Source organism: Carcharodon carcharias, chromosome 7 (assembly GCF_017639515.1).
Source record: "Carcharodon carcharias isolate sCarCar2 chromosome 7, sCarCar2.pri, whole genome shotgun sequence".
In the NCBI taxonomy this organism is placed as follows: domain Eukaryota; kingdom Metazoa; phylum Chordata; class Chondrichthyes; order Lamniformes; family Lamnidae; genus Carcharodon; species Carcharodon carcharias.
The window spans coordinates 1,902,832-1,915,816 of record NC_054473.1 but is presented as its reverse complement, the minus strand read 5'-3'; the positions used below and the strand labels follow the sequence as shown (position 1 = coordinate 1,915,816).

Below are 12,985 nucleotides of genomic sequence, written 5' to 3'. Positions count from 1 at the left end.
TCACACTCAGCGCCCTCTCACACTCGGGTGTTCACACTCAGTGCCCTCTCACACTCAGTGCCCTCTCACACTCGGGTGTTCACACTCAGTGCCCTCTCACACTCAGTGCCCTCTCACACTCAGTGCCCTCTCACACTCGGGTGTTCACACTTAGTGCCCTCTCACACTCAGTGCCCTCTCACACTCGGGTGTTCACACTCAGTGCCCTCTCACACTCAGTGCCCTCTCACACTCAGTGCCCTCTCACACTCGGGTGTTCACACTCAATGCCCTCTCACACTCAGTGCCCTCTCACACTCGGGTGTTCACACTCAGTGCCCTCTCACACTCAGTGCCCTCTCACACTCAGTGCCCTCTCACACTCGGGTGTTCACACTCAGTGCCCTCTCACACTCAGTGCCCTCTCACACTCGGGTGTTCACACTCAGTGCCCTCTCACACTCAGTGCCCTCTCACACTCGGGTGTTCACACTCAGCGCCCTCTCACACTCGGGTGTTCACACTCAGTGCCCTCTCACACTCGGGTGTTCACACTCAGTGCCCTCTCACACTCAGTGCCCTCTCACACTCGGGTGTTCACACTCAGTGCCCTCTCACACTCGGGTGTTCACACTCAGTGCCCTCTCACACTCAGTGCCCTCTCACACTCGGGTGTTCACACTCAGTGCCCTCTCACACTCAGTGCCCTCTCACACTCAGTGCCCTCTCACACTCGGGTGTTCACACTCAGTGCCCTCTCACACTCAGTGCCCTCTCACACTCAGTGCCCTCTCACACTCGGGTGTTCACACTCAGTGCCCTCTCACACTCAGTGCCCTCTCACACTCGGGTGTTCACATTCAGTGCCCTCTCACACTCAGTGCCCTCTCACACTCGGGTGTTCACACTCAGTGCCCTCTCACACTCAGCGCCCTCTCACACTCAGCGCCCTCTCACACTCGGGTGTTCACACTCAGCGCCCTCTCACACTCGGGTGTTCACACTCAGTGCCCTCTCACACTCGGGTGTTCACACTCAGTGCCCCCTCACACTCAGTGCCCTCTCACACTCGGGTGTTCACACTCAGTGCCCTCTCACACTCGGGTGTTCACACTCAGTGCCCTCTCACACTCGGGTGTTCACACTCAGTGCCCTCTCACACTCAGTGCCCTCTCACACTCGGGTGTTCACACTCAGTGCCCTCTCACACTCAGTGCCCTCTCACACTCAGTGCCCTCTCACACTCGGGTGTTCACACTCAGTGCCCTCTCACACTCAGTGCCCTCTCACACTCAGTGCCCTCTCACACTCGGGTGTTCACACTCAGTGCCCTCTCACACTCAGTGCCCTCTCACACTCAGTGCCCTCTCACACTCGGGTGTTCACACTCAGTGCCCTCTCACACTCAGCGCCCTCTCACACTCAGCGCCCTCTCACACTCGGGTGTTCACACTCAGTGCCCTCTCACACTCGGGTGTTCACACTCAGTGCCCTCTCACACTCAGTGCCCTCTCACACTCGGGTCTTCACACTCAGTGCCCTCTCACACTCAGTGCCCTCTCACACTCAGTGCCCTCTCACACTCAGTGCCCTCTCACACTCGGGTGTTCACACTCAGTGCCCTCTCACACTCAGCGCCCTCTCACACTCGGGTGTTCACACTCAGTGCCCTCTCACACTCAGCGCCCTCTCAACACTCGGGTGTTCACACTCAGTGCCCTCTCACACTCAGCGCCCTCTCACACTCGGGTGTTCACACTCAGTGCCCTCTCACACTCAGCGCCCTCTCACACTCGGGTGTTCACACTCAGTGCCCTCTCACACTCAGTGCCCTCTCACACTCGGTGCCCTCTCACACTCGGGTGTTCACACTCAGCGCCCTCTCACACTCGGGTGTTCACACTCAGTGCCCTCTCACACTCAGTGCCCTCTCACACTCGGGTGTTCACACTCAGTGCCCTCTCACACTCAGTGCCCCTCTCACACTCGGTGCCCTCTCACACTCGGGTGTTCACACTCAGTGCCCTCTCACACTCAGTGCCCTCTCACACTCGGGTGTTCACACTCAGTGCCCTCTCACACTCGGGTGTTCACACTCAGTGCCCTCTCACACTCAGCGCCCTCTCACACTCGGGTGTTCACACTCAGTGCCCTCTCACACTCAGTGCCCTCTCACACTCGGGTGTTCACACTCAGTGCCCTCTCACACTCAGTGCCCTCTCACACTCGGTGCCCTCTCACACTCGGGTGTTCACACTCAGTGCCCTCTCACACTCGGGTGTTCACACTCAGTGCCCTCTCACACTCAGTGCCCTCTCACACTCGGGTGTTCACACTCAGTGCCCTCTCACACTCAGTGCCCTCTCACACTCGGGTGTTCACACTCAGTGCCCTCTCACACTCAGTGCCCTCTCACACTCAGCGCCCTCTCACACTCAGTGCCCTCTCACACTCGGTGCCCTCTCACACTCAGTGCCCTCTCACACTCAGTGCCCTCTCACACTCGGGTGTTCACACTCAGTGCCCTCTCACACTCGGGTGTTCACACTCAGTGCCCTCTCACACTCAGTGCCCTCTCACACTCGGGTGTTCACACTCAGTGCCCTCTCACACTCGGGTGTTCACACTCAGTGCCCTCTCACACTCAGCGCCCTCTCACACTCGGGTGTTCACACTCAGTGCCCTCTCACACTCAGTGCCCTCTCACACTCGGGTGTTCACACTCAGTGCCCTCTCACACTCAGTGCCCTCTCACACTCGGTGCCCTCTCACACTCGGGTGTTCACACTCAGTGCCCTCTCACACTCGGGTGTTCACACTCAGTGCGCTCTCACACTCAGTGCCCTCTCACACTCGGGTGTTCACACTCAGTGCCCTCTCACACTCAGTGCCCTCTCACACTCGGGTGTTCACACTCAGTGCCCTCTCACACTCAGTGCCCTCTCACACTCGGGTGTTCACACTCAGTGCCCTCTCACACTCAGTGCCCTCTCACACTCGGGTGTTCACACTCAGTGCCCTCTCACACTCAGTGCCCTCTCACACTCGGTGCCCTCTCACACTCGGGTGTTCACACTCAGTGCCCTCTCACACTCGGGTGTTCACACTCAGTGCCCTCTCACACTCAGTGCCCTCTCACACTCGGGTGTTCACACTCAGTGCCCTCTCACACTCGGGTGTTCACACTCAGTGCCCTCTCACACTCAGCGCCCTCTCACACTCGGGTGTTCACACTCAGTGCCCTCTCACACTCAGTGCCCTCTCACACTCGGGTGTTCACACTCAGTGCCCTCTCACACTCAGTGCCCTCTCACACTCGGTGCCCTCTCACACTCGGGTGTTCACACTCAGTGCCCTCTCACACTCGGGTGTTCACACTCAGTGCCCTCTCACACTCAGTGCCCTCTCACACTCGGGTGTTCACACTCAGTGCCCTCTCACACTCAGTGCCCTCTCACACTCGGGTGTTCACACTCAGTGCCCTCTCACACTCAGTGCCCTCTCACACTCGGGTGTTCACACTCAGTGCCCTCTCACACTCAGTGCCCTCTCACACTCGGGTGTTCACACTCAGTGCCCTCTCACACTCAGTGCCCTCTCACACTCGGTGCCCTCTCACACTCGGGTGTTCACACTCAGTGCCCTCTCACACTCGGGTGTTCACACTCAGTGCCCTCTCACACTCAGTGCCCTCTCACACTCGGGTGTTCACACTCAGTGCCCTCTCACACTCAGTGCCCTCTCACACTCGGGTGTTCACACTCAGTGCCCTCTCACACTCAGTGCCCTCTCACACTCAGTGCCCTCTCACACTCGGGTGTTCACACTCAGTGACCTCTCACACTCAGTGCCCTCTCACACTCAGTGCCCTCTCACACTCGGGTGTTCACACTCAGTGCCCTCTCACACTCAGCGCCCTCTCACACTCAGCGCCCTCTCACACTCGGGTGTTCACACTCAGTGCCCTCTCACACTCGGGTGTTCACACTCAGTGCCCTCTCACACTCAGTGCCCTCTCACACTCGGGTGTTCACACTCAGTGCCCTCTCACACTCAGTGCCCTCTCACACTCAGTGCCCTCTCACACTCGGTGCCCTCTCACACTCGGGTGTTCACACTCAGTGCCCTCTCACACTCAGCGCCCTCTCACACTCGGGTGTTCACACTCAGTGCCCTCTCACACTCAGCGCCCTCTCAACACTCGGGTGTTCACACTCAGTGCCCTCTCACACTCAGCGCCCTCTCACACTCGGGTGTTCACACTCAGTGCCCTCTCACACTCAGCGCCCTCTCACACTCGGGTGTTCACACTCAGTGCCCTCTCACACTCAGTGCCCTCTCACACTCGGTGCCCTCTCACACTCGGGTGTTCACACTCAGTGCCCTCTCACACTCGGGTGTTCACACTCAGTGCCCTCTCACACTCAGCGCCCTCTCACACTCGGGTGTTCACACTCAGTGCCCTCTCACACTCAGTGCCCTCTCACACTCGGGTGTTCACACTCAGTGCCCTCTCACACTCAGTGCCCTCTCACACTCGGTGCCCTCTCACACTCGGGTGTTCACACTCAGTGCCCTCTCACACTCAGTGCCCTCTCACACTCGGGTGTTCACACTCAGTGCCCTCTCACACTCGGGTGTTCACACTCAGTGCCCTCTCACACTCAGCGCCCTCTCACACTCGGGTGTTCACACTCAGTGCCCTCTCACACTCAGTGCCCTCTCACACTCGGGTGTTCACACTCAGTGCCCTCTCACACTCAGTGCCCTCTCACACTCGGTGCCCTCTCACACTCGGGTGTTCACACTCAGTGCCCTCTCACACTCGGGTGTTCACACTCAGTGCCCTCTCACACTCAGTGCCCTCTCACACTCGGGTGTTCACACTCAGTGCCCTCTCACACTCAGTGCCCTCTCACACTCGGGTGTTCACACTCAGTGCCCTCTCACACTCAGTGCCCTCTCACACTCAGCGCCCTCTCACACTCAGTGCCCTCTCACACTCGGTGCCCTCTCACACTCAGTGCCCTCTCACACTCAGTGCCCTCTCACACTCGGGTGTTCACACTCAGTGCCCTCTCACACTCGGGTGTTCACACTCAGTGCCCTCTCACACTCAGTGCCCTCTCACACTCGGGTGTTCACACTCAGTGCCCTCTCACACTCGGGTGTTCACACTCAGTGCCCTCTCACACTCAGCGCCCTCTCACACTCGGGTGTTCACACTCAGTGCCCTCTCACACTCAGTGCCCTCTCACACTCGGGTGTTCACACTCAGTGCCCTCTCACACTCAGTGCCCTCTCACACTCGGTGCCCTCTCACACTCGGGTGTTCACACTCAGTGCCCTCTCACACTCGGGTGTTCACACTCAGTGCGCTCTCACACTCAGTGCCCTCTCACACTCGGGTGTTCACACTCAGTGCCCTCTCACACTCAGTGCCCTCTCACACTCGGGTGTTCACACTCAGTGCCCTCTCACACTCAGTGCCCTCTCACACTCGGGTGTTCACACTCAGTGCCCTCTCACACTCAGTGCCCTCTCACACTCGGGTGTTCACACTCAGTGCCCTCTCACACTCAGTGCCCTCTCACACTCGGTGCCCTCTCACACTCGGGTGTTCACACTCAGTGCCCTCTCACACTCGGGTGTTCACACTCAGTGCCCTCTCACACTCAGTGCCCTCTCACACTCGGGTGTTCACACTCAGTGCCCTCTCACACTCGGGTGTTCACACTCAGTGCCCTCTCACACTCAGCGCCCTCTCACACTCGGGTGTTCACACTCAGTGCCCTCTCACACTCAGTGCCCTCTCACACTCGGGTGTTCACACTCAGTGCCCTCTCACACTCAGTGCCCTCTCACACTCGGTGCCCTCTCACACTCGGGTGTTCACACTCAGTGCCCTCTCACACTCGGGTGTTCACACTCAGTGCCCTCTCACACTCAGTGCCCTCTCACACTCGGGTGTTCACACTCAGTGCCCTCTCACACTCAGTGCCCTCTCACACTCGGGTGTTCACACTCAGTGCCCTCTCACACTCAGTGCCCTCTCACACTCGGGTGTTCACACTCAGTGCCCTCTCACACTCAGTGCCCTCTCACACTCGGGTGTTCACACTCAGTGCCCTCTCACACTCAGTGCCCTCTCACACTCGGTGCCCTCTCACACTCGGGTGTTCACACTCAGTGCCCTCTCACACTCGGGTGTTCACACTCAGTGCCCTCTCACACTCAGTGCCCTCTCACACTCGGGTGTTCACACTCAGTGCCCTCTCACACTCGGTGCCCTCTCACACTCGGGTGTTCACACTCAGTGCCCTCTCACACTCAGCGCCCTCTCACACTCGGGTGTTCACACTCAGTGCCCTCTCACACTCAGCGCCCTCTCACTCTCCGCCGGGTGACGATGCCCAGGCCCCGCCCCCTCTCTCTCTCTCTCTCTCTCTTCTTCCGCCGGTGGTGAAGCGGCCGCCGGGCCTTGTCTGAGCCGGACTCATGCTGATAGCGGGCGGCCGGGAGCCGGGGCCTCGGCCTCGGGTTGCGATCCTATCCCATGAGGCGCTGAGGAGCGCGGTCAGACTGACTTCGTACAGCGCGGGGCTGCAGGTGCGGGCAGGCCAAGGCCGGGGGTCGGTGTCGCCATGGAAACCAGGAGCGGGGCACAGCAAGATCCACTCGTACTCATCCCCCTCCCCTCCCCCCCTCCCCTCCCCCCCTCTCATCCCCCTCCCCTCCTCCCCTTCCCTCATTCCCTCCTCCCCCCCTCACCCCCCTCCCCCTACCCACTTCCATCTCTCCCTCCTCCTCCCCTCCCCCCCTCTCATCCCCCTCCCCCCCCTCCCCCTACCCCCCCCTCCTCCCCTTCCCTCACTCCCCCCCTCCCCCCTCCCCCTACCCCCCTCCTCCCCCTCACCCCCTCCCCTACCCACTTCCATCTCTCCCTCCCCCTCCCCTCACCCCCCTCCCCTACCCCCCTCTCACCCCCCTCTCACCCCCCTCCGCTACCCCCCTCACCCCCCTCCCCTCCCTCCCTCCTCCTCCTCCCCCTACCCCCCTCCTCCCCTTCCCTCACTCCCTCCTCCCCCCTCACCCCCCTCCCCCACCCCCTTCCATCTCTCCCTCCTCCTCCCCTCACCCCCCTCCCCTACCCCCCTCCCCCTACCCCCTTCCCTCTCTGCCTCCTCCTCCTCCCCTTCACTCCTCACTCCCTCCCCCTCACTCCTCACTCCCTCCTCCTCCTCCCCCTCCCTCCTCACCCCCCCCCAATTGAGATTTGCTGGTGGGGTTTGTTTATGTGGAGTATGATTCTCAATGTATTTTGTTCTTTGTATAGGTGCTGCTTCGGTTGCTGACCTTTCTTTTGAATGCATACACCCTTCGCTATGTATCAAAAGAGATCATTGGTGTTGTCAATGTGAGGTAAGAGCTTGGCATTTCATTCTGATTCCACTTTAATTTCTCTTGAACCTCACCACCACCTTCTCAAGGGCGATTAGGGATGGGCAATAAATGCTGGCCCAGCCAGCGATGCCCACATCCCGTGAAAGAATAATTAACAAGGTTTTGTTTTTCTAGGATGTAAAATTCTGTTGATTTACACAAACACAAAGGAGTTTATTAGCAGAAACTTGTGAGAAAGGACTATTAGGTCAGTGCTCACCTATCCCACTACGTCCTATCTCCATGTACCATCCTCTCCAGTTCCAATAAATGATGAGGACTCCAGGATAACAAATGTTATATCTCAGTTTCAAAAACAGGAGAGGGACAAATCCAGCAACTATCGACCAGTTCTTAAATACAATTGACTTGGGCCAGAATCGTCCCATATTTGCACAAAGTGCAGTAGCTGTTGGTGAAAAGGACGTTTTATCCACTGGAAATGGTGGGTTTTTGAGCCGTATTGTACCTGTCCTGATGCGTCCCGCCTCCTTAATAATGCGTTCCCCGGAAGCATGCCGGATCACTGGTGGGGCGGCCTCTGATTCGCAAGCCCTGCCATCACCGCAGGCCTTCAGTCATCCTGGCACCATATTTAAAGGCCGCCCCTGCACCGAGCTAGCACTCTCAAAGGAAGGTGATGGCGTAGTGGTATTGTCGTTGGACTGGTAATCCAGGGTAATGCTCTGGGGACCCGGGTTTGAATCCCACCACAGCAGATGGTGGAATTTGAATTCAATAAAAATCTGGAATTAAAAGTCCACTGATGACCATGAAACCATTGTCGATTGTTGTTAAAACCCATCTGGTTCACTAATGTCCTTTAGGGAAGAAAATCTGCCGTCCTTAACTGGTCTGGCTGCATGTGACTGCAGACCCACAGCTTTGTGGTTGACTCTTAAATGCCCTAGCAAGCCACTCAGAAGTATCAAAGCAGTGCAAAGTCTCAAAAAAGGAATGAAACCGGACAGACCGCCCGGCATTAACCTAAGCACCAGAAACGGGAACGGGAAACTCAGCCCTGTCTACCCTGCATAGTCCTCCTTACTAACATTTGGGGGCTAGTGCCAAAATTGGGAGAGCTGTCTCACGGACTAGTCTGGCAACAGCCTGACATAGTCATCCTCACAGAATCATATCTTACAGATAATGTCCCAGGCTCCACCGTCACCATCCCTGGGTATGTCCTGTGCCACCAGCAGGACAGACCCAGCAGAGGTGGAGGCCCAGTGGTATACAGTCAGGAGGGAGTTGCCCTAGGAGTCCTCAACATTGACCCTGGACCCCATGAAGTCTCATGACATCAGGTCAAACATAGGCAAGAAAATTTCCTGCTGATTACCATGTACTGTCCCCCCTCAGCTGATGAATCAGTGCTCCTCCATGTTGAACACCACTTGGAGGAAGTACTGAGGGTGGCAAAGGCGCAGAATGTACTCTGGGTGGGGGACTTCAATGTCCATCACCAAGAGTGACTCGGTAGCACCACTACTGACTGAGCTGTCCAAGTCCTAAAGGACATAGCTGCTAGACTGGGTCAGCGACAACAAGACTCATCCTCACCAACCTGTCTGCCACAGATGCATCTGTCTATGACAGTATCGGTAAGAGCGACCACCGCACAGTCGTTGTGGAGACAAAGTCCCTTCATATTGAGGATACCCTCCATCGTGTTGTGCGGCACTACCACGTGCTAATTTGGGATAGAGTTCGAACATATCTGGTAACTCAAGACTGGGCATCTATGAGGTGCTGTGGGCCATCAGCAGCAGCAGAAATGTACTGGAACACAATCTGTAACCTCATGGCATATCCCCCACTCTACCATTACCATCAAGCCATGGGACCAGCCCTGGTTCAATGAAGAGTGCAGGAGGGCATGCCAGGAGCAGCATCAGGGATGTCTAAAAATGAGGTGTCAATCTGGTGAAGCTACAACACATGACTACTTGCGTGTCAAACAGCATAAGCAGCAAGTGATAGACAGGGCTAGGTGATCCCACAACCAACAGATCAGATCTAAGCTCTGCAGTCCTGCCACAAACAGCCGTGAATGGTGGCGGACAATTAAACAATTAAGTGGAGGAGGAGGCTCCACAAATATCCCCATCCTCAATGATGGGGAGCCCAGCACATAAGTGCAAAAGATAAGGCTAAAGCATTTGCTACAACCTTCAGACAGGAGTGCCGAGTGGATGATCCATCTCGGCCTCCTCTGGAGGTCCACAGCATCACAAGTAAGGCAGATGAACTGAGGGTGTTGATTAACAGATGGGAATATGATATTGTTGCAATCACAGAGACATGGTTGAGGGAAGGTCTGGCAGCTCAATATTCTAGGACATAGAATCTTCAGGCGTGTCCGGGGGTTGGGGGGGCGAGTAGAAGAGGAGGTGGCATTGCACTATTGATCAAGAAGTCAATAACTTGAGGGATGGTATCTTAGAAGGTTCCTCAAATGAGGCCATATGGGTAGAACTTAAAAACAAAAAGGGGGCAATCACTTTGCTGAGAGTGTACTATAGGCCTCCAAACAGTCAGCGGATGTTAGAGGAGCAGATATGTAGGCAAATCTCAGAGAAGTGTAAAAATAATAGGGTAATAATAGTAGGGGATTTCAACTTCCCTAATCTTAACTGGGATTGTCTTAGTGTGAAAGGCTTAAAGGGGGCAGAATTCTTAAAGTGCATCCAGGAGAGCTTTTTGAGCCGGTACATAGAACGTCCTCCTAGAGAAGGGGCGGTACTGGACCTAATCTTAGGGAGTGAAGCCAGGCCAGTGGTAGAAGTGTCAGTGGGGGAGCATTTCGGGGATAGTGACCATAACTCTGTAAGATTTAATGTAGTTATGGAAAAGGACAAAGATGGACCAGAAATAAATGTCCTGAATTGGGGGAAGGCCAATTTCAATATGATAAGACCAAATCTGGCCAAAGTGTACTGGGAGCAGCTACTTGTAGGAAAGTCAACATCAGACCAGTGGGAGTCATTCAAAAAGGAAATAGTGAGAGTCCATGGCCAACATGTTCCCGTAAAGGTGAAGGGTGGGATCAACAAGTCCAGGGAACCCTGGGTGTCAAGTGATTTGGAGGATTGGATAAAGGAAAAAAAGGAGGCTTATGGCGGATACAGAGGGCTGAAAACAGCAGAAGCCCTAGAGGTGTATAGAAAGGCTAGGGGGATACTTAAAAAAGTAATTAGGAGAGCAAAGAAGGGGCATGAAGAAACACTGGCGGGCACGATAAAGGAAAATCCCAAGGCATCTTATAAGTATATTAGGGGCAAGAGGATAACCAGGGAAAGTGTAGGGCCCTTTAGGGACCAAAGTGGCAATCTGTGAGGAGCCGGAGGACGTAAGTGAGGTTTTGAAAGATTACTTCTCATCTGTGTTCACTGTGGAGAAGGATGATGTTGGTGTAGAAATCAGGGAGGGGGACTGTGATATACTTAGCATTGAAAGGGAGGAGGTATTAGCGGTTTTAGTGGGCTTAAAAGTGGATAAATCCCCAGGCCCAGATGAGATGTATACCAGGTTGCTACGTGAGGCAAGGGAGGAGATTGCAGGGATGCTGACACTAATTTTCAAATCCTCTTTGGCCACAGGAGAGGTGCCAGAGGACTGGAGGACAGCAAATGTGGTACCATTATTTAAGAAATTAGTAGGGATAAACCAGGTAATTACAGGCCAGTGAGTCTAACATCAGTGGTAGGGAAACTATTGGAAAAAATTCTGAGGGACAGAATTAATTTCCACTAGGAGAGGCAGGAATTAATCAGGGATAGTCAGCATGTCTTTGTCAGGGGGAGATCATGTCTAACAAATTGATTGTATTTTTCGAGGCAGTGACTAGTTGTGGAGATGAAGTTAGCACAATTGATGTAGTCTACGTGGACTTCAGTAAGGCTTTTGACAAGGCTGGAGTATAAAAGCAAGGAAATCTTGTTAAACTGTACAGGGCATATAGTTTTCGTCCCCTTATTTAAGGAGGGATACATAGTAGTGGAGGCAGTCTAAAGCAGGTTCACTAGGTTGTGTCAATATCTTGTCAATTACATTGTTAGGTTTGTTATTGTCAGTTACATTGTTAAAGGAAACAGGTAATGGGTATTTGAACACATATAAATAGGGGAAAGCTGGGACACTGGGTGTGGGTGAGGAGTGTTCACACTGGACAAAGCCAATAAACTGTCTCAGTATGGAAAGCTTCTGTGTCTTAGTTTTGACTTCATCAACTGGTTTGAGTTCTGGTAAACAGATTGATTCCTGGGGTGAAAGTGTTGTCTTATGAGGCAGGTTGAGCCTATACTTTAGAAGAATGAGTAGTGATCCTGTTGAAACGTATAAGATTCTGAAGGGTTAGATAGATATTTTCCCTGGCTGGTGAGTCTAGAACCAGAGGATATAGTCTCAGAATAAGTGGCAGGCCATTTAGGACTGAGATGAGGAGCAATTTCTTCACTCAAGAGGGTACTGAATCTTTGGAATTCTCTACCCCAGGGTCCTGTGGAAGCTCCATCATGTTCAAAACTGAAATCAATAGTTTTATGGATACTAATGACATCAAGGTATATGGGGTCAGCGCAGTAAAATGGTGTCGAAGTAGATGATCAGCCATGAACTAGTTGAATGGCGGAGCAGGCTCAATGGGCCGCATGTTCCTCCTTTTTACCGATGATCGATGCTGAGAGGATGTTTCCCTTGGATGAATCTAGAACTAGGGGGCACGGGTTCAAAGTAAAGGTCTCTGATTTAAGACAGAGGAGAAATTTCTTCTCTGAAGGTTGTTAGTCTTCTGAATTCTCTTTCTTGCTTAGTCTTTCTTGGGGATTTGGGTGCCACTGGCTGGGCCAGTAATTATTGCCCATCCTTAATTGCCCTTGAATAGGTGGTGGTGAGCCGCCTATTGAGTTGCTACAGTCCATTTAGAGCAGTGGAGGCTGGATCACTGAATACATTCAAGGCTGAGTTTGGCAGATTTTTTATTGACACAAGTTATAGGGGACAGGCAGCAAAATGGAGTTAAGGCCATAATCAGTTCAGTCATGATATTGTTGACTGGTGGCGCAGTGTCAAGGGGCCAAAAGGCCTACTCCTACTCCTGCTCCTGCTCCTACTTCTTATGTCATTATGTCATTATGGACTTGTGAGAAAAATTGGAGCTCATAGGATTAAAGGTGCAATTTCTGCAAAGAACATGGCCCTGTGTATTAACATATGTAGCTTCTAGCACGTGCCACATTTCAAGCCTGACTGATAATCTTGAATTGGTTGTCAGTGTAATTCTTAGCACATCCAGGATTGTTCAGCAAATGGGATCTTTGCAGATAGTAAGAACATTTACACACACCGCGCCTTTTTTAGCTAAACAAAATAGGCGACAGCCATTCTCTGATTCATTCCCCGGGGCAATGCCATGATCAATCAGAGTCAACTTGCCTGGTTTGAATTCAAACAAAGCTTGGCAGTTAACTGCCAGTCATCAGTTAACTGGTGCATTCTCAATGGCAACACCTCTACTAATCAGTCCACTTGCCAACTAATCACTCTTCTCATAAAGTATAAA

At 53.8% G+C, this 12,985-nt stretch overlaps 1 protein-coding gene across 2 annotated transcripts in view; it reads left to right on the top strand.

The window, feature by feature from the left end:
• The first annotated feature begins 6,443 nt into the window (after positions 1-6,443).
• The window catches only part of rft1 (RFT1 homolog), a 232,430-nt gene continuing 225,888 nt past the window's right edge, over positions 6,444-12,985 (top strand). For both annotated transcript variants that reach the window (XM_041192171.1, XM_041192170.1), the window contains exons 1-2: positions 6,444-6,588; positions 7,316-7,401. In XM_041192171.1, coding sequence (XP_041048105.1) covers positions 6,478-6,588; positions 7,316-7,401 — 197 coding nt within the window. In that variant the 5' untranslated portion in view covers positions 6,444-6,477. The remainder of the gene's footprint in view (positions 6,589-7,315; positions 7,402-12,985) is intronic.